At 37.8% G+C, this 22,837-nt stretch overlaps 1 protein-coding gene across 13 annotated transcripts in view; it reads right to left on the bottom strand.

Annotated features, from left to right (window-relative positions):
* The window catches only part of ARMC8 (armadillo repeat containing 8), a 111,148-nt gene that overhangs the window by 53,613 nt on the left and 34,698 nt on the right, over positions 1-22,837 (bottom strand). For 6 of the 13 annotated variants that reach the window (XM_077990928.1, XM_077990930.1, XM_015132040.3 and 3 more), the window contains 9 exons: positions 22,373-22,444; positions 20,869-21,011; positions 20,667-20,764; positions 15,255-15,347; positions 9,371-9,451; positions 7,399-7,474; positions 7,211-7,301; positions 5,268-5,328; positions 2,507-2,707 (listed from right to left, as the gene is read on the bottom strand). In XM_077990928.1, the coding sequence (XP_077847054.1) occupies positions 2,507-2,707; positions 5,268-5,328; positions 7,211-7,301; positions 7,399-7,474; positions 9,371-9,451; positions 15,255-15,347; positions 20,667-20,764; positions 20,869-21,011; positions 22,373-22,444 (916 nt within the window). The remainder of the gene's footprint in view (positions 1-2,506; positions 2,708-5,267; positions 5,329-7,210; positions 7,302-7,398; positions 7,475-9,370; positions 9,452-15,254; positions 15,348-20,666; positions 20,765-20,868; positions 21,012-22,372; positions 22,445-22,837) is intronic. The other 7 variants (XM_077990932.1, XM_077990931.1, XM_028843413.2 and 4 more) reach the window with 3 other exon arrangements.

Here is a 22,837-nt window from a genome sequence, read left to right as displayed (position 1 = left end):
AGATCAAGACCATCCTGGCTAACACAGTAAAACCCCGTCTCTACTAAAAATACAAAAAAATGAGCCAGGCGTGGTGGCAGATGCCTGTAGTCCCAGCTACTAGGGAGGCTGAGGTGGGAGAATGGTGTGAACCCAGGCGGCAGAGGTTGTAGTGAGCCCGAGATCACACCACTGCACTCTAGCCTGGGCAACAGAGCGAGACTCCACTTCAAAAACAAATAAATAAAAATTAAAAAAATAAAAAGCTTTTAGAAAAAGAGAACCCATTGTGAAAACGCTTAACAAACTGTATACGATGGTAACCATTACTATCTATTACAGTTATCTGAGACTTATGTTGGGTATGGGTTTTTTCAAGAGCATCATCAAAATTATCAGCATGAAGTAAATAATGCTATCTTTAAACATGCATAACTAATTATCAACTCTTCTATAAACTTGATCACCAAACTACTGTAAAAATAAAACAGAAGCATATTTTCAGGATACTTTCGATGACCGACTATGACCAAGTAACTATACAAAGTCTACCAATAATATAAATAATCTCATAACTAAAAGCCTTAATGTAATCATCCAAATGAATACCACTTTCCCCAAAGAAGTTACTTTGGAAAGGTTCACTCATCCGATGATGTAGGTGTTGTTCATAACATTCTGAGATCCTCTTCTGAAAATTCCTAAAGAGCTAACTGGTATTATTAGCTAGAAAACACTGACAGTGGTATAGCTTGATCAGTGAGGAGAATTTTAGTTGTCACTGACTGTGCGTGAAGATGGAGAAATTCAGTTGGGTAATATAACATAGGTAACAAAAAATTCCACAAAATGCAAAAGACTATATATATATATTTTACATATATATATAATTTGGGGTGGCTCTGAAAGCAATTCTTAATAGCTCCAAAACTTTTGTTCAAAGCAGACACTGATGGATTATAGGAACAACTTCCCAATACAGAATACTCACTTTGATAAGTTCTAACATTATCTAAAAGTCTTAACTACGTTCTAGTCATAAATTGAGATATAATACTGACTTGAACTAATATATCATGAAAATCACAAATTTATTAACATGTGAAGATTTCTCTTTATGGGTCTAGTGTCTATACTTTTGGGGTCAGAAACCTTTGGATAATCCATCATCAAAAATAAAGATGACAAAACAAACTATTACTTAAGTTTGGTATTAGGAAGTCATTTTTAAGGATTATTGTTGTTACAGTTTTACTGATGGAAATGAAATGGAAAAACTAATAGAAGGGATGATCTACGTACTAGTTAAATGATTTGCATATGCATAGGCTACATGTTCTCAAAATTATGTTTCCTTACTCTCATGGCCATCAAGACATTTTTTTGCCTTCCTGGGTGGTCAACTCAGGGTGTTCATGAGGCAGTAGTTAAGGGTTGCTCATGTATCTTTATATTGGTGAGATATAGTGTCAGTGTGAAAAAACGACCAGAAGGAAAACAGACAAGGCAACTGGTTAAATGTATGTAACCAATCACTTCTACTGGAAAAACACCACTAGTGAAAGAAGAGCAGACACATAAGTTTAATACCCAGAGGGTAGAGTACATTACTAATGCAAATACCAATGAAGGTTATTTTAGGCTCTTAAGAGAGTAAAGATATACCCTTAATAGTCTGCTTTATTTTCAACGTTAAATGCCAAATGAACAACTGCCTACCAGATGGGGTTTTTTGAAATTCAAAAGCATGAGGGAGAGGTCAAAAGAATAGCTACCATTGGAACCACTGGCATGAAAAATACAGTTACATTCATGAAACAGTACTGGTTACTAATTAAGAGGCAATATTCTCTCTACCATGGCCTCCTTGAATAAACTTTCTCTTACAGAATGTTCATGGCCTACGCTTAAAGAAATGGATAAGGCAAATAGGCCGAGATGCAACAAGTCAAAATAAATATCTATGTATTCTAAGGAACTTAGATTTTTCAGAAAAAGCACAATTTGGCCTTTTTGGTCCCAAATTCGAGACTAAATGATGCTTTAGCTATCACTAGCAGGTCCAAAGCACAGTATGAAACTGGAAAAAAGAGAAGATAAGGAAAGGTAACAAAACAGAAAGACTGTGATGGAAAGTAACATGGGACAACTTAGTCTCCTGTAACAAAAAGATTACTCCTGACCTAAAGAATGAGAATATAAAAACAGAGATGATTCCATGACCAAGCATAAGACTATACAGTTATATCAATACCCAGCTTGGAGAATCCACTATTTTTGAGGTTTAGTTAGGAGTCAGGATGCAATTTTCTTTACTGCTTATCTGCTCAGTAAAAACTTCCTGACAATAAATATTAAACAACTTGGATTCAAAAACTTACAAAGCAATATTATCTATGTTAACAAAGATAAAAGATCCTTTATTTAAAAGGGCTTTGAGCTGTAGTTATCAATTGGTTCAAAACTGTGAACAATAAGAAAAACTAAAAAATCTCCATTGAGCTGCTAAAAAAGGAAAATAACATACCCTTTTAATATCAGTGATGGCACTCACTGAGCTGGGATACTTGAAATAATCAGCAAGCATGGCAATGAGGTGATCAGTTATGCTAGCGATTCTCTGTAGCTCAACATCTGGTTCAATCAGATAGGCAAGTGTCTCAGCTCCTTCAACTCTCTCCTCTAGTAATCTCTCCTTACTGCACATTCGAACCAAACAAGGTAATGTCTGAAAGGTAGTGAGATTAATTATTTGCTTTTTGGTAAAGGTAAAAGCTTAAGCATATAGTGACTGAATCAACTCAATAGCTTTTATCAGGAGTAATGTTTGTGATCAAATATTTCCTTTACTGACTTCCAGAGCATAAAAGATTTTTTTTAAATGCAAAAACAAGCAAAATTCAGTACAGATTAATCATTTGTACTGGCACAATAAACTCTACTCACACATCAAAGTATATTAAAACAAATTCTAATTAGGCTTTTGGGACCGGTAAGACAAGTTCTATTGTACAACTTTGTAAAAGACATTTAAGAATCTCTAACAAATCATGTCTAATGGTTCTGCCCCATCCATCTATTTATTTACCTAAAAGAGACCCAGCAGTTTAATCAGGAATGATTTTGCCTTAGGAAAAGTATGCTATCTCTTCATTAGTGAGTAATATGGTTTATTTTTTGGTTTGGGGAGTCATACCTACAGTTGCCAAAACAAAATACAGCTTTAAAACTGCAGTGATCTGCCGGGCGCGGTGGCTCACGCCTGTAATCCCAGCACTTTGGGAGGCCGAGGCGGGCGGATCACAAGGTCAGGAGATCGAGACCATCCTGGCTAACACTGTGAAACCCCGTCTCTACTAAAAATGCAAAAAATTAGCCGGGCGAGGCGGCGGGCGCCTGTAGTCCCAGCTACTCGGGAGGCTGAAGCAGGAGAATGGCGTGAACCCGGGAGGCGGAGCTTGCAGTGAGCCGTGATCGCGCCACTGCACTCCAGCCTGGGCGACTAAGCGAGACTGTCTCAAAAAAAAAAAAAAAAACCTGCAGTGATCTTACCATTACTCAGATTCCACCAGTTCTACTATAATGTGAGTGAAGCGTATCATTCACAGTTGCTAGGTTTTCTCCCAAGAACTTGCTGGAATTAGTAGTGGTATCCACGAGTCCAATTTTACTTCTGAGGTCCCTCAAAAATCTTGGCAATGGTTTTGGTAACTTACCTACATTAGGTTCTCAACAAAAATATTCCAGACATTTACTATTTCTTTTTCTTTTTTTTTTTTTTTTTGAGACGGAGTCTCACTCTGTCACCCAGGCTGGAGTGCAACGGCGCGATCTCGGCTCACTGCAACCTCTGCCTCCTGGATTCAAGCAATTCTCCTTCCTCAGCCTTCTGAGTAGCTGGGATTACAGGTGCTCACCACCACGCCCGGCTAATTTTTGTATTTTTAGTAGAGACAGGGATTCACCAGATTGACCAGGCTGGTCTCAAATGACATTTACTATTTCTAAGCCTGATGGATCCACTTGAAAGGACAATGTGGAAGTAGAAATTGAAATGTTATTATTATAGAAAGTCTTCCTCAAATATTGCAGGCAACTGTGCTTTGCTCTTTTATATATAAGTTTCTATTAAATCTTTTACCACAGAGCTTGGCACTTTATCGTTCACTACTAATTTCCTATTAGGCTAGAAGAAGCTTTACAATTCAACCCTAACATTACTAGTTACTTTTTTCCCTAACATTACTAGTTACTAATATTTATTGATACCATAAATTCATGAATTATTTAATTTAATGCTCATGACTACTACATGAAGAATATACTACTAACATTTTACCAATGCAGAAAAAGAGGAAGGTTAGAGAAGTAAATAAATCAAGATAATTGCTATGGAAGGCCGTGGCACTCTATGCAGAGTTGTTTACTTAGGGAGTGTTCAGATCTCATTAAATTAATTGTCTTCCTCAAAGACTAAAGCAAATATTAGTTTTCTTTGTGCTCTTTTATCCTTGGGATCACCTCTCACATCATAATGTGAGATCTCATATTTATCAAATGACACATGATCAATTTATTTATACTTAATTTTTTATAGCTAATAAGACATTTTAATGTATTTAATATATTGTTATCCTCACAGTAACCCTGTGGCATAGATGAGCAGGAATTAATGCTTCAATTTTCATAATCTGGAGTCCGAGGCATCAAAAGAATAAAGGATGTCCAGTCAGAGGTGGAAGTGCTAAAACCAGAATCCCAGGTTTTAGGACTTTTAGGGCTGGTCTTTTCTCTAGGTTTTTCTAAATTCAAGTTGTATATGACATATCACAATGACAATGCTTGTTTTCATGTGTTATCTACTTATTGTCTTTCATTATGCCTTTTGATTATCAGCTACAAGAATGATATAAAGTCTTTTTCTGCAAAAATAGCAAACTGCCTCTAAAACTGTAATACAAATTTAATGACAATCAAGAACAAAATATATTTTCTATTCCACCTGAATTGTACACTTTTACAATTTCCACATCCTCCTAATTACCATAAAATGAAAAGGCTGTGACAATGAAAGAATTATTTCACGTTGACTTTCAAAACACATCTAAAATCAATTTTTAAAAACTATATGACATCCAATGAAAAGAAAGCATGGTCTTTTAATATTATTCTATGCCATGCACACGTACTATAATGATAAATGTGTAAAATGAAATATGAATATCAATACTGATATTTAACACATAACTGGATAATTTTCACATTTTAAAGATAATTAATTAGCTTACCTTTAATACAATACAGTTATCATCTGTCCGAATTGCTCCAGCTCTACACATGTAAGTTAAACTGGAATAAGACAGCAGAAAGTAAGTTTTTGCTTGGAGTTTAAAGCTTTACATGAAAAATTATTTAACTTTTTAAGATTTTATAAAAAAATCGAAAACCAAATAATATCACTTATCTTGAGAGTGAAGATTTTGACAATTCGCTTTTCGGAGGTTCAGTCAATTTAACTGTCAAAGAAAACTAACTGACAAATACAGATGGGAAGCCAGCTATTAAAAAAACAAAACAAAAACCTACCAAATAGTTTTAAAAATAAATAACCTAATGATGGACACATTTTGAGGCTAGGTGCTGGGCACATGTTGTATTCTTTATACGTCAGAATTTTCCATAATAAAAAGGGAAAAATGTTCAAAATGAAACATAAGATTAACACGTTATCTAAGTTTAAATGAAGTGAAGTTGGAATATTCTAACTCTGAATGCAGCAGAAGTATCACAGAAGAGGCATTTAACTTGTAACACAGCTATCCATCATAAATGAACTATTCAGAGGTTAACAGCAGTGGCTTTGGGAACAAGTCAATAATTTGGTTCTAATGAACAACAATTGTAAGCTGCCTTTGAATAAGAATATAATTAATTTGTATTCCCTAGGCAGGCGCTGAACATTAAGCGCTTCAGAAATTTAAATTAATGAATTTCCTTTTTGATTACATTCCTTTAGCAAGATGGGGGAAAAAATTAAAACATCCCATGTTGGCTTCTACCACAAGTTATAAACAAATAGGTAAAATTATTTTACTTATATTGTAGAGGGCTAAAATATTTGTAGTTGTTATTATCTTGAGGCTTGTTACCACATTGTTTTTCTGAAACCATTTACTTGAGAACATTACCTTACTGACAGAGGCAAATGCTCAGTTTTAAAGACAAAAAGCAAGCAAAAAATACAAACAAAAACCAAACAATTCATGAGTAATTAATTGAAAATGCCAAATTCTCACCAAAATATTAGAACCACAGCTTAAATACTAAGATTAAACTGAGCATAGAACCCTACACAAGTGCTGAACACATCCATTTCATGTACTGATAATTACCGAACATGCACTGAATGCTTACATAAGCCAGACATTGTGCTAATAAAAACTCTGCAGCCGGGCACGGTAGCTCATGCCCGTAATCTCAGCACTCTGGGATAACGAGGTCAGGAGTTTGAGACCAGCCTGACCAACATGGTGAAACCCTGTCCCTACTAAAAATACAAAAATTAGCCAGGTGTGGTGGCACGTGCCTGTAATCCCAGTTACTGAAGAGGCTGAGGCAGGAGAATTGCTTGAACCCGGGAGGTGGAGGTTGCAGTGAGCCGAGATCATGCCACTGCACTCCAGCATGGGTGACAGAGTGAGACTCTGTCTCAAAAAAAAAAAAGAAAAAAAAAAACTTTGCATAAATATCTTACAAACCATCACAATTTTATGAAGATTTGTGTGTGTGTGTGTGTGTTTTCCTCGAAAGATGAGGAAGCCACGTTCTCTGAAATCATCCCGTGGTTATCAACTTCAACTAATTCTCATTCCATATTTCTATATCTTATAGTTCCCTGGCTAATACTTAGCATAGTATAGGTTGGTTAAATTTAATCTAATTCAGTATTATTTCAACTGAAGTACAAGGACAGTAGTTTGAGGATGTAATAAAGTAATTTTCTGAAGACAGTCTCAAATGTTATATGAGTGTTCCTGTTCTGCATACTACTAGTAACAAGCTGAGTATAAAAAACTCACATCCATTTAAGAAAATGTGGGATGGAACTCTGACTTTCAAATTTCAAAATCCCAAAATAAAACGGGGATTGGAAGCAAGCAACAAGCTGTCCAAAAATACTCTAAGATATTGATAAAGCACTGTCTTTCTTCCCAATTGTCCTGACTTTTACCATTTTGCTGATGTGAGCTGCATCTCAATAGGCTTATCCCTCTGTAACATCTTCACAAAAATCTGTGGTAACAATTCTCCATCAACCAAAACTAGAAATAAAACAAACAACAATGATTAAGGAAATTCTTCAAATCTACAAAGTTCATCAATTAAATCATGTAGGTGCCACTGAAAGCTCCAGCCTACCATTTACCAGGGTCATCGATACCTGGGGGTTTTCAAAAGCTAAAACTGAGAAACATTTCAGTGCTTGCATTCGAACCTGTAAAAATAAATGAACAAACAAAAAATGCATTTATTTTAATTTTGCAAATGCAAATGCTAATGTCTCAGAATCTAAATTCTTCTAAAAAATTAAGTAAATCTGCTTAAAATACTAACAGGCCTTAAAGACATAACAATAACACCTGTATAGCTGAAGAGCACAGTAAGTTAAAATTAACTATAAAAGTTAAAACTAATTTTGAAGTAATAGAAAAAAATGAGGAAGTAGCAATTTAAATTCAACTAGACAAATCTCTAATCAAAGTTAAAAAAAACTACAAAATACAGTTGGTAAGACAAAGAGAACTTAATAACAATTAATTACCAAGTGCCTTTCAAGGCAAAAAAAAAAAAAAAAAAAAAAAGAGTACTCTTATGCATGGAATGGAGCGAAGGAACAGAAGGAGAGGAAACAATGTTACAATAAAATTTAAGAAGCACTAATTTTTAAAATACCCATGAATTGTGCTAGTATTCCTCAGAACTAGGTGATACTTGGTTTGGGATAATACCAAGGACCAATCTCTTAACCATATATAATGTGCTTTACAATTTCCAGAAGCTCCTAAGAGATGTGTATTTTTTAAAATTCTTTCCATTCTAATCCAATCTAATCCTCACTTCCAAGCCTGAGTCTACACATGATGTTTTAATGTGGAACCTGAGTTTGACAAGCACTCACAAGATAGGTAGCTGGGGTATGAAGCCCCTCACCTGGGCAATGCTCTGCAGCACTAGTACGTGGCCACAGGAGGAACCTAGAATATACTAATGGCACTTTGGTAATACAGCAAACCCTGGCAGAAGAGTAATGTTAACAGACTAGTACCCTTTCCACAACCTGTAGGTTTTTCAAATCATTATAGTAAATAAGGAAGTCTAGTGCAGAAAAGATAGGAGAAATGGAGGAAGAGCTGGGGGAATTAATGAAGCTAGAGGAGATGAAGTAAAGGAACAATAAACAGCCACCTGAACAACTGTTTTTTGATGTGCAAGTGCTGACTGGTTTAGCCTCTGCATGGCACAGTAAAGAGGAGGTAGCTCTCAGTATATATTTCTTTCCCCTGCCTCTGGCTAGTTTGAAGTCAGTTCCACTCCCCATTCCTATCCTTATGAGCTCTTTACCAAGACTAAACTAGATAGCTGAGGTAGGGAAAACACACACATCAGTAGACCCTACCTGAAATAAATTTAAAGACTAAAAGGGCAGAATGGAGTCACTGCAAGAGGACAGAAGACAAAAATGACTGCTCCCCTGTTCTGCAACAAACTCCTGCAATACCCAACTCTAATGTGACACAATAAGGACTACATGTCAATATTTGCTACAACGTGTAGATGGACAACAATGAATGGCCAAGGTTTTAACTCAACACCTGGTAATATGACACTGCTTCCTTTTATATATAAAAGACAATAAAGAAAATTTAATTAGTAAGTCTGAAAACTCTTTACTTTTTAACTCAAAGTACACAACATAACATATTTTAAATGTTGATGTGTATGCAGGAATATGCTAAGTCTGAGACACTGTGGTTAAATAAAGGTCTCAAATATGAAATTAAATGTCTTTCTTGATATAGAAAGTCACTGCTTCTATACTTCGGGCATGACGGCACTGGTACCTCCCAAAAAGGATTTGAAATCTATTTAATGGGTGTAAATCAATAAGAACTCATGGTACAACTGTATTCTAAAAAACACAGAGATGCAAGGGCAGCCTTTTTTTTTATTTTTCAGAGCATTCTATAGCTAAAATGATGCCCTATAACATTTCACTGATAAAATACTACTTTTGATCACAATTATCAAAGAAGCAATAAAAATACGTGGGTCTCTTTCTAGACATCACAAACAAGGTATAAAAATCTGGCCACAATTTTTAACATCTTACTTTGTAGGACAGTGAGGTTAGTAGGTGAGCAATATTCTGAACTGCACCATGGTTAAATAAAATTGTTTGATGATCTGGCCCCTGTAAGAAAAGAGAATACAACAATACATTTAGAAGAGCAATGATTCATTCCAATAAAACCACATTTACTTAAATGTAGAAAACCACATTCACTACAGTAAAGAATCCTGTTACTCTTTGCTTAAATAAACTCAGACCTCAAAAAGCAGGACAAACACTGTGTTTAGTCCTGCAAGGGACTACCATATCTTAACTCATCTCAGTTCTAGAAATGCTGCCTCGTTACCTCCTAGAAATAAAGAAGTGGGCCCAGAAGCTATATTGGCACAAGTCCTCTGCAATTATTAAATAGAATACCACCACAGCAATAGAGCCACGATGAATTCTGCATTTCATGTGCACATTATTGCCCTATGCCCACAGGAAACAGTGGCAGAGTCATTCTTACAACTTAGAACTGATGAGTTAGTCAGGGGAACTCTAAAAATGAATTGTAAAAGAAACTGGACAAAGACTAATCTACCTTAACACATCAGGGAGGTCTGAATAATGCTATAGTGGGAAACACAACACTCCGTAACTGGGAAGTGAACAACAACATGTTTTGGTTTCCATATTTCTATCTCATTTTTCTTTTTAAAAGCATTGGTTCGGCCGGGTGGGTGGCTCACACCTGTAATCCCAGCACTCTGGGAGGCTGCAGCGGGCAAATCAAGAGGTCAGGAGATCAAGACCATCCTGGTCAATATGGTAAAATCCCATCTCTAGTAAAACTACAAAAATTAGCTGGGTGTGGTGGCGGTGCCTGTAGTCCCAGCTACTCCGGAGGCTGAGGCAGGAGAATTGCTTGAACCCAGGAGGCGGAGGCTGCAGTAAGCCAAGATCGTGCCACTGCACTCTAGCCTGGGCAACAGAGCGAGACCCTGTCTCAAAAAAAAAAAATTGGTTCTTAAGAGTCAGAAGGTAAAGAGAGAGGAAAATGAAGGGTTTTTTTTTTTTCCTCAATTCTGTTTTCTACTAATCCATGTACTAAAGAACTTCAAAGTGGCAGAAGCTAAAGTTAATGCAAAGCTTCAAATGTGCCATAATTCTTTTTATATTCATAATTCTTTTTATATCCATATTCATTTTATATCCAACCTTATCCAATCAATTAATGAAAAATTAGTTAAAGCCAACACAGGAATGATATTTCATGCTTATCATTATTCAGAAGAGAAAAATATCACATAGGTAGGCTATCAGTCTGGGCTCACCAGAAGAAACCAGTTACTGGTCCAGCAAGCGCTCTCAAACCAGTTTCTCCAACCCATTATTTAAGCAAGTAACAACTGTCCTGAAGATGCTTGTTGTTTCTTGAGCCAAAACACCCATCATTTGAAGTGGGGAAATTAGCATTCATACTTCTGAATAGCACAACTGTCATATTCCACTGTATAGGTAACGATCCCCAAATATTTTATGTATTATTAAAAGAATCCGTAAAAAACTCAGCAACTTCTCTCTGTCCATGCATTTTCTAACTTTGAGTTTCTTATTTTTAATCACAATACAGTATTCTACAGTTTGCTCATGCAAACCCCCATTGTATATTTTAGGTAGTTTCTAATGTTTTACTGCTATAAGCAGTGTTCTGTTGAACATTATTTGAAGCTGCATCTCAGTACAGATCCTGAGGTTATGAGGATAAATTCCCAGAGTAAAATGGTGTGATATAGTTATCATTACATATCCATCCAGAATGGTGCAAACCTGTTTTTGTAATAACTGAAAATACTGACAATCTCAGGGCATTGGTTTTAAGTGTGCTCCCTTTCCTCCCACCTCATCTGCAGTTATAAGTATAGGTACTACTTAATGGATACTGGATACCAGTGCCAGGCACTGCTCTAAACACTTTACATGCATTGTCTCATTTGAAACAAAGGAGTCTTTGGCTTATAAAGACAGTGGTGAAGACTGAAGTAGGGGAGCCAAGGAAAACAGGGGTCGCGTAAGGATTCGACGCATTTTTTCTTACCTAGTTACTAAATCATGAAGATAAGCCAAAATTAGCCCCAGCTTATGTCATCACACTAAGGTTTTTTGAGTTCCTTATCAATTTTGACAACCCAGTTTAGACACTGGCAGAGCTTAGCAAAAGCTAAGTAGGCAGGGTGCTACCTCAGGCTCTTGCACCTCATTGTTTTTCCACCTCTAACTGCAATCTGTTCTCCTACCTTGAGGTGACCTAATAGATATTTTTCAAGACATTTTATACATATACAGCAGATACATAAATACATTCTTTCCCCCATTTTAATACAAATGGTAGAATACTATAAACACTGCTCTAAACCTTTTCTTCCTTTACAATTTATCTCAGATCATTCATATCAGTACATAAAGTTTTCTCATTTATTTGTTGGCCTTATTCTATTATAGGAATGTTCTAAACTTTAACTAGTACCCTATAAACACTTAGATTGTTTTCAGTCTTTTACTATTAATAACATCATTTCAGCGTATACCCATGTGCTTGTAACTTTTTTTCTAAGATCTAAATAAATTACGGCACATCCTTTCTAAGTTATATTTACAATGGATGGGGAAAAGATCAAGCGCACTGCAATTCTCTCTATATATAATTGTTTCCTGGTGCTGATAGATACTTTACTTTATCCCTCAAATTCTTTGCCTCAAAGATGGCAGCAAGTACTTGTTACAAAAGAAGTTCTTCCTCCTCTCTGAGGGTGTACACACTATTGTGTAAAAGCAATTGTAAGGGGCCAGACGCGGTGGTTCACGTCTGTAATCCCAGCACAGATGGCTTGAGGTCAGAAGTTCGAGACCAGCCTGGCCAACATGGTAAAACCCCATCTCTACTTAAAAAAAAAAAACAAAAAACGAAAATTAGCCAGATATTGTGGTGCACACCTGTAATCCCAGCTACTCGGGAGGCTGTGGCAGGAGAATCGTCTGGACCCAGGGGACTAAGTTTGCAGTGAGCCGAGATCACGCCACAGAACTCTAGCCTGGAAGACAGAGTAAGACTCCATCTCAAAAAAAAAAAAAAAAAAAGCAATTGCAAGGAGGGAATTAGTGGCTAAACCAACTAGCGAGGAGGCTCTGTCACTTGAGACTTATCAGTCTCTCGTTCATCTTTCTCCAAATCAACCTGCAGCAACCTGGTGGTGAGGGGCAGCATCCACTGGGTGGGAAGCATGTAAGTCCTCATGGCTTCTTCCCCCCTCCCCCCCAGAGACAGGGTCTCACTACATTGTCCAGGCTGGTCTTGAACTTCTGAGCTCAAAGGATCCTCTCACTTAGGCCTCCCAAAGTGCTGAGATTATGGGCACGAGCCACCACGCCTGGCCTAATTCTCATGGTCTTAAACTCCAAAAAACAGGTCTCAGAAATCTGAGTAAATACTTAACAAATAGCAACCGTTCAGAAGTTAGAATTTCAACAAATATTATTTCTGTTGGGCGTTTTTTGCTCAATAAATCAGAGAGAATTTTTCAAAAATACAATTATGATTAGATTACAACACAAATGCTTTAGTGATCTCTTTTTCCCTTCCCCAAAGTATGTAAATTTATTTAATACTGATACCAGTCAAAGCAAATTAGTAATTTTAAGTTTTGTCATTTAATCTTAGCTTAATGTGAGTCCCTACAAATGAATCCTAAAATTCTATTACCTTATTTTTAGCCTATATGCAAAAAAAGAACAACATGAAAATAAAAGGGTTTTATGTTTAATGACAATACATGGACCATTGGATCAGTTGTTCTCAAAGATACATGTTGTCAGTATATTGGTAAAGTTGTTAATATTGTATTTTAGGCTTTTACTATTGTCACTGGATTTATAAATGCTATACTGTTTCTTGAAGTCTAGCTATGTCTCAGAATATTTAAATGTGGTTATTTAATTACAGTGGCAAATGCTAATTTATCCAATTAAAAGGTGAGTAAAGGTGACTTTCTCTGATAACATCTTCCCTTCTGTCAGTGGTATGAGGGTGGCTGTTAAATCATTATCCTCAGTTTAAGTTTCTCTCCAACAAAAAAAATAGTGATTTAATGGTACTCTATAATTTCAGCTAAAACAGCATTGAGAAGTTTCAGATGAGCAATCCCTAAAGTGCTGAAGTTTCTGATGAGTAATCCTGAAAGCTATTTAGGTAACTTCAGGAATGGGATTATTCAAACTTCTCATAGCTTAAAATAATTTAACATGTAGTTATTCCTCCAGGTCCAATTTTCGGTAGCCTTTTGGGATTACTGTGGTTATGACTAGTAGATGCTGGGCTCTGTTGAACGCTCAGGAATAGATTTTTCTTTCCTTTTTTTTTTTTTTTTTTTTTGAGACAGGGTCCTGTTCTGTGACTCAGGCTGAAGTGCAGTGGTGCAATGACTGGTTCACTGCAGGCTCAACCACCTAGGCTCAATCGATGCACCTCAGTCTCTTGGGTAGCTGGGACTACAGGCACACGCCACCATGCCTGGCTAATTCTTTTATATTTTTTGTAGAGACAGGGTTTCACCATGTTGCCCAGACTGGTCTTAAACTCCTGGGCTCAAGAGAGCCACCTGCCTTGGCCTCTCAAAAAGTGCTGAGATCACATGTGTGAGCCACTGCACCCAGCCCCTGAAAAATTTTTAATGAGGCATACAGTTCTGGAGCATCTTCCTCAATTTGCCATGCTGGCTATAAGACGTCATTTTGTTGTTGGAAAATTTTAGGCCTTGATGGTTTGAGCTCCTTTTAAACAAGTGAGTTGCAAAAAAACCTGTCATTTTCTTAAAGCCTTTCTTTGCCCACCTCAAAAGATTAAGGCATTGTTCCATATCTCTGCTCCTATGAGTTAGCCCACACTTTGTCAAAGTAATCCAAGAACAGAAACTTCAAAACTTTTTCACAAATATCTTAAATAGTACCGAATAGATTGTGCTAATCAGCTAGGGTTTGTTTGGAAGAGGGTTTAGATGTCTAAATTACAATGTAGAAACTTTTCCTAGAACCGGGTGATTTAGTTTTCATTTATTCGGAACGCTGTTCTAAAACAGCATAGACCTGTGTCTTCCAGGTGTTCTCTTATCCCTTCTTTCCTATAGTTCCCAAAGCTCCTTACTTGCAACTTGTATTATAAACAATAGGACGTATTATAAATGATATAGTATCATCAGAAGATAATTATTTGGTTGGAAGTTAGAAAATGTGTAGAAATTAAGAAAGATCTCAAGTAATCACCCATGGTTATCAAAAATGACACATTCAACATATAATCTATAAAGCAAACTAAATGGCACTTCATAGGCTGAAGGGAAAAGAAAGAGAAACTTTACTCAACAATGAGAAGAATCTCTCTCATTTCTCCTTATATGAGATCACTTAAACCAGTTTCCAGTAATAGGGAACAAGGGTGAGGGGAAACAGTCATGATCACACATTGCTGGTAGTATAAAGTGGTATAATCTCTATTTTAAAAAAGTGGTAAAATTACAAATACATATATTCTTTGACCCCAAAATTTTATTTCTTATAAAATGCCTTATATACAAGGTATTTTTTGCAGTACTGTTTTATAATAGCATAAGACTGGAAACAAACTAAATGCCCAACAATAGAGGACTGGATAAATAAATCTATGCACTAAAATACTATGCACTGTTTAAAAAAAAAAAAAAAGAATGGGGGAGAGCCTTAGAGATATGTCAAGTGAACAGTATGTATGTATGATATGCTGTCATTTGTGTTTAAATATACAAACATATATATACACACACACACACAGGTCTACTTATATATGTATAGATTACCTCTGGGAGAGTACACAAGATTTTACATTATAGATAATATTTATTCTGGTTCTTACTTTACAGCAGTGTGAGAAGATCTGACAGATGTACTCCTGGGTATAGCGGGACCTGCTAAGCAGTGCCATGAGGTGTGGTATCACTGTGGCATCCTGGGGAAGGAGAACACAGCAACAAGAAACTCAGGCACCATGAGTACGTTTGATAAAACACAAAATATTTCCACGAGAAGGTAGTCAAACCTCTTATCTTAATGACAGTAAATCAAGTCTCCTTAAGGCACAGTGCAAAACAAAAGCAACGTGGCCATGAAAATTGTCTAGGTCAACAACAAAGAAAGAGGCTTCAATATTCATCCTTGATAGCAAAATATGGGAACAGGAAATTCTCAATAACTCTCTCAAAAATTGCCTACATCCTCATGATAAAATCATTTCAATAAGACGTGACAGAAATCAGTTCTGAAACCAAAATGTGAGGTAACTAGTACATTATGCACTAGTAAATAGTTTATAAGGAAGAATTTTTGTATAAAAACGAAATTTGAAAATTTTGATCTCCAAAACGTTAAGCACCAGTAACTACTAACAATCTCTCATAGAGACTGCAGTTAGCTATTTTCAATCTGTACAAGACGAGACAATTTACATGACTGGCAGCTTCTCAGGTACAGCCCACTCTCTGCCTATTGCTGACACTTAACAACCTATGTAGTAGCACAGAAAAAGAGAAAATAACCCACTCTGCTGCAAGTCTCTCCAAGAATTTCCTTTTATTTAGGATGCAGGCCAGGAGCGGTGGCTCATGCCTGTAATCCCAGCACTTTAGGAGGCCGAGGCGGGCAGATCACCTGAGGTCAGGAGTTTGGGACCAGCCTGACCAATATAGCAAAACCCTGTCTCTACCAAAAATACAAAAATTAGCCGGCCGTCATGGTGCATGCCTGTAATCCCAGCTACTTGAGAGGCTGAGACACAAGAATCACTTGAACCGGAGAGGCGGGGGTTGCAATGAGATTACGCCACTGCACTCCAGCCTGGGTGACAGAGCAAGACTCTGTCTCAGAAAACAAAAACAAAAACAACCAACGAAAGAATGCAGAAGGAATTAAAAGTTGAAAGGTATTTGGCTGGAACTACAGATAAAAAAGGAGACTTAGCTCAAGCTTCCTAATCAATGATATCACAAGAGCTATGCTTCTCAAGAAGGAATGTGCATGCAAATTCCCAGGAGATGTCCTTAATGTACAGACTCTGATACTGTAGGTTTGGGGTAGGATCCTGAGAGTCAGCTTCCAAATGAGGCTGATGCCACTGGTCCACAGACCATAATTTGAGGATCCTCACCAGAGACAACAGAGGGCAAAGAAAAAAACTTAAAAGAACACCCTTGTTGGGAGGAATAAGATTTGGGATTCTCCTCGGGAAAAAAAAGAATGCCCAAGATACATAAAAGCCAAGTAGGAAAACAGAAGGCTGCTGATTCCCTACAAGTAGAATATCTCCCCCATTTGTTAGTATAACCCTTTGTGTTTACACAAGTAGTTTAAAAACAAAATGGAAAACTTAGAAAACTTCAAAAAAGTCAGATACTAAGTGCACAGAAAGAAAAGGAAAATGTCAAGTGGGGGAAGGTGAATTGGGGTTTCACTGGCAGAGGACAGTGAAGTAGGTAGCAGCTAAGATAGAAAAGGCAAACAGAGGTAGATTAAAAAGCCTCTACTGGGCTCCTAAAGCTATGTCCACCTCCTTCCTTTTCTCTAATGTTCTCACATTCCTCACTTTCCCTTAGTCACAATAGCCCTCATCTCATTTCTTCACATCTGCCCCCTTTCTGTCAATTGTGTCTATATATCTACAGTTTACAGATTATTAAATAAGGCAAATAACAATTATTACATACAAAATTTGCCCAAAATCACCCATCTGATAAACACGATTTCAAACTAGAAATCCTGCTGTTTTTTTACTGGACTACCTACCCCATCTCTATTCTACTGCCTGAGTTGCTCAAACAGCTGGCCTCTACACACTCCAACTCATGGAAGTCAGTTAATTACACGGAAACACTATTGCTAGTTATTCCCCAATCCAAATCTTCACAAATTCTCCACTGTCTCTGAGGCATAAAATATTTGAGGCACAAAATTGAGATGGTTCATAATTTAGATACTCTAAATTTAACCTCCCTGGGTCTCAATTTTCTCATGTAAAACAGCTGGCATAGACCAGAATTTTCCAAATTGTGCACCAGGATCCATTAGTAGGTCATGAATCAGTTTAGAGAGTAAGATGGAAGGAGTTTAAATAGTTGGCCAGGACCAACTTCTCCCCTTATTATGGGATTGAGGGTAGGTGAGAAACTTCCAGGGTAAAAAAGACAGGTGACTGGCTTACTCTCTTTGCAAACATTACAATATGAACTACAGGAAAATAAATTGATATTTACTAAGTCCTCTATGGGATCCTTTGAGCAAGATGTTTACAGTAAACCAGCAGTTCTCAAAGAAAGAACTTTGAGAGCAGCAGTATCTAAGTTACTTGGAAATTTGTCAGAAATGCAAATTCTCAGGCCACACCCAAGACTCACTGGATCAGAAACTGGAGGTGGAGTCTAGCAATCCCTGTTTAACAAGCCCACCACATAATTCTAGTGCAACCTCAAACACTCTATAGATTTATGAGGCATGACTCCCTGAAGAATGTCACATAAAACCATGAGGTATAAAATAAAGACATTAGGCCAGGAGCGGTGGCTCATGCCTGTAATCCCAACACTTTGGGAGGCTTAGGCGGGCGGAGGTCAAGAGTTCGAGACCAGCCTGGCCAACATGGTGAAACCCCGTCTCTACTAAAAATACAAAAAAAAATTAGCCGGGCATGGTGGTGCACATCTGTAATTCCACCTACCTGGGAGGCTAAGGCAGGAGAATTGCTTAAACCTGGGAGGTGGAGGTTGCAGTGAGTCGAGATCGAGCCACTGCACTCCAACCTGGGCAACAGTGCAAGACTCCATCTCAAAAATAAATTTAATTTAATTTAATTAAAATATATATATATATGTATGTGTTTCATACTGTAGGTGCTCCCTACTGTGTGAGGTGACCCATAAATCTCACCTACTGACCACCTTATGTATCATTAAGGGCCAGAAGAGTATGTGTCTGATGTAGGAAGGACAGACTAGGCAGCCATGTGACATGTCTCCTCTCCATGCTTGCTTTGCCTCTTCCTCTTGATTACTTATAGTCTTGAAACATTTATAAAGCCTGATTCTGGATAAGATCTCTGACTCCTGTGTGTATAATCTGACAATATGATTCGTTGTGTTAGCTCAGATAATCACAACCACCATTTTTTTAAAGAATGAAAAATGATGGCATAGAAACCAGAAGGCATTACATCTGTGGAAATATGTCATGAAACTTGTCTTAGGATTCTTTCACATACACATACATACATGCACACATATACACACACATATACAAATTGACATGTATAGTGAGGCAGGGGAAAATATGCTTCTTGCTGTGAACTGTGAATAAGAGTGTTTAAAAATATTGGCCTAGGGGCCGGGCGCGGTGGCTCAAGCCTGTAATCCCAGCACTTTGGGAGGCCGAGACGGGCGGATCACGAGGTCAGGAGATCGAGACCATCCTGGCTAACACGGTGAAACCCTGTCTCTACTAAAAAAAATACAAAAAACTAGCCGGGCGAGGTGGCAGGCGCCTGTAGTCCCAGCTACTCGGGAGGCTGAGGCAGGAGAATGGCGTAAACCCGGGAGGCGTAGCTTGCAGTGAGCTGAGATCCGGCCACTGCACTCCAGCCTGGGTGACAGAGCGAGACTCCGTCTCAAAAAAAAAAAAAAAAAAATATTGGCCTAATTATCAGTAAGAAAGCCCCATGTAAAGTGACTGTAATTTACAATAATCTATTGTATATTGAAAAATAGCTAGAAGAGGCCGGGCGCAGTGGCTCACACGCCTGTAATCCCAGTACTTTCAGAGGCTGAGGCAGGAGAATCACTTGAACTCAGGAGGCAGAGGTTGCAGGGCCAAGATTCCTCCACTGCACTCCACCCTGGGCGAGAGAGACTCCATCTCCAAAAAAAAAAAAAAAGCCAGAAGAAAAGAATTTGGGCCAAGCACAGGGTCTCATGCCTTCCTCTCCACTTCTCTAAGTCTTATCCATTATTCAAAACCCAGATTAAATTTTAGCTTCTCTGCAAAGCCTACTCTGCTGGATTTCAACTGAAAGTCAGCTGAACTCCCTATCATTCATCTAGCGTAAAATAAACTTCTCTTAAGTTCTACATACAGAGAGATAAAAATGGGTCTTTTTAAAAATAGCTTGTAAATTCCTCAAAGTCTGAGACCGTCTTTCACTTTCTTGCAAAGCTGAGAGCATCTGATATTTGGAAATAAGCAAGAACTTTATTCATGTACTTATTTAGAGACAGAGTCTGCCCTGTCGCCCAGGCTGGAGTAGGGTGGTGTGATCTCAGATCACTGCAACGTCTCCTCCTGGGTTCAAGTGATTTTCATGGCTCAGCCTCCCCAGTAGCTGGCATTGCAGGCATGTGCCACCATGCCTGGTTAATTTTTGCAGTTTTAATAGAAATGGGAGTTTCACCATGTTGGCCAGGCTGGTCTCGAACTCCTGGCCTCAGGTAATATATCCACCTTGAACTCCTAAACTGCTAGGATTACAGGCGTGAGCCACCATACCCAGCTGAGACTTTTATCATTTTTTATTTTTAGTGACAGGATTTCACTCTGTCACCTAGGCTGAGGTGCAGGGGCACCATCATAGCTTACTATAACCTCAAACTCCTAGGCTCACGCAATCCTTCCACTGCAGTCTCATGAGTAGCTAGGACTATAGGCATGCATCATTGCACCAGGCTAATTTATTTTTATTTTTTTCTTGTAGAGATGGAGTCTTGTTGCCAGGCACGGTGGATCACACCTGTAATCCCAGCACTTTGGGAGGCTGAGGTGGGTGGATCACGAGGTCAGGAGTTCAAGACCAGCCTGGCCAAGATGGTGAAACCCCATCTCTACTAAAAATACAAAAAATTAGCCAGGCATGGTGGCACACACTTGTAATCCCAGCTACTCCAGAGGCTGAGGCAGAGAATTGCTTAAACCTGGGGGGGAGTGGAGGTTGTAGTGAGCCGAGATCGTGCCACTGCACTCTGGCCTGGGCAACAGAGTAAGACTCCAACTCAAAAAAAAAAAGAGAGAGAGAGATGGAGTCTTGTTATGTCATTCTGGTTTGTCTTGAACTCCTGGCCTCAAGCAATCCTCCCACCTCAGCCTCCCAAAGCACTGGGATTACAGGTGTGAGCCACCATGTCCAACTGAGACTTTTTTACATAACACAGTTAGGATAAGTCTGAAGATGCTAAGCAAATTAGGAGTAGGCTGTTAGTGAAATGTAACTAATGTCTCAAATCCATCTAAAACTCACTGTATACAGTAGCTCCTCTGGAGTGACAGGACTGGTGAAGATGGTACGCAGGCATCGGAGGCAAGCTTCAATAAACTTCAGGTCTGGGGACAGTAGTCCTATTAACAGAAACTAGATTTAGGACTAATCCTTTCAACCAGTATTTAAAGCACTGCAAACTGATTCTCAGCCTTACTTGAGCAAAAATGGCTTCCCTACGTACCTTGCAATAAGGCAGGGATAATATGGCAGTCCAGTAGAGACTTGACATTGTTTTCAGTACCCATAGCAAGACTTCCCAACACCACTGCACATTCAGTTTTCAGCTCTGTGCTTGAGGTTTCTTGCTGAAGCAAGTACAACAATCTAAAAAGAAGGAAATTAATAAACAAAGAGACTAAAAAATGTAAACAAGACTCAATATGACCAAAAAAGGCTGTGTGGTCCACATACTAAAAATACGGTTGGTTGAGTTTATATGAATCGAATGGTCATTTGTTTATCTCATCTGCTAATTAAAGAAACATCTGGAAAAATCTAGAAGAGGTTTTGAAAACAAGAACTATCATATTCTCAGGGTTTATAAAAAGTGTAAATCTGAAAGTTGTCTACAAGTGGTCTCTGTAGAAACAGCATCATCGAGTCCACGTCATCTACCACTTCCTGTTGGGTCTCCAAAATATGAAGACTCTCAATGCCATGTGCTGCCAGATCTTAAATTCAAACTACAAACAATACTGCTCTGAATCCAGAGCAGTGGTGCAGAGTTTGTAGAGATCGAGCCCAGAGGGAATATTCAGAGCCCTTGTGCAGCTCCTCAAGCAAGGGAAATTTCTTCTTTCTCCACTTCTCATTTGGAAAATGAAGACATCCTCTCATTTCCACTCCAGCCCAGCTTGCCAAACAAATACTCCCCAAACCCTAACCTGTCTCCACTTATAACCATCTACCTTATGTTCTAAGATAGGACCCTCATGCTCCATAAAGTACTATTTATATATACCAAACATAAATCCCCTAAGAAAGGCTGCTGACAGCTTTACAGTTACTAAAGTATACATTTGAGGGTGGTGAGTTAAAACATTTAAACCATTAATTCTGTTTCAAAACCAGAAAATAAGGAGGAAAAAAAACAAAATAATAAATAATTCTGAATGAAAAGCTAACAGCAATTGCACAGAAAACTAGCTCTGAGGAGCAAAAGTAAAGAGGAAGTTACATAACTGTCATTGCCTGCCTAAAGGACGCTTATTAGGTCACCAAAAGAAGAAATTAAACTTCCTAAACTTCCTACATTAACTTAAAAAACAGCAAATTGTTAAAATGAAACTGGATTAAAAATCAAGCAGGGTTTTTTTCCTTTAACTTCAACAAGGTCTTAAGACTCCTAATAAATTACCCACTCACACAAAAAACTGCCAAGGCTCTAAGGAAATGGAGAAGAAAGTATTAAGCTGCTGTACATTGCCTATGTACCTAACAAACCCTTTTATCGTCAGGTCAAAGGTCTTCCAAGTATTAACACATTCACTTCTTATTACATTCTCTGTTACTTTATAATTTTTTTCCTTAGAGATGGTGTAAATACTTACGCTTATTTTTAAAAATAGGATTTATTTTAAGAATTAAATAGACAATACAGGAAAAAATGGGTTCTATTATTGAAAGTAAGAAATACATTAGAAATTAGTATGAATGGCACGAAAGGGGTGAGACAGCAAATATACCTTGGAACAGCTCCTAAAACAATGAGATTGGCTTTCTGCTTGTTGTTTCCAATTACAGCATTTTTCATGTCTCTGAATTAAGGGGAAAAAAAAATAAAGTATGTTGAGATAGCACTGAAAAAAATCAAAGATCATTCTACTTCATTATGCAATATCTCAGATTTGACAAAGTAAAAGCACTAACCTTTTTTCATCTAAAGTACTAACGAAGGGATAGAGATAGGTGCAGAGTGAACGTGGGGGCTGTAAAACAGGCAAGTATTGTAGAAAGTGAGAGATATCCTGAGTACCGGCAAAATACTTCCAGTACAGAATTGAGTTCTTTTAAAAAGGGTACCTACCAATTCTTTGGATATAAAGGAATGTAGGCCACTTTCCCACTCAGCTCTGGGAGTAGGGAGTGAGTTAAACAAACAACAACAACAACAACAACAAAAAACAGCCCACAGAACATTATCTCCTTGT

This window comes from Macaca mulatta, chromosome 2 (genome assembly GCF_049350105.2).
Source record: "Macaca mulatta isolate MMU2019108-1 chromosome 2, T2T-MMU8v2.0, whole genome shotgun sequence".
NCBI lineage: Eukaryota > Metazoa > Chordata > Mammalia > Primates > Cercopithecidae > Macaca > Macaca mulatta.
The sequence above is the reverse complement of the archived record's forward strand: the minus strand, read 5'-3'. Positions and strand labels throughout refer to the sequence as shown.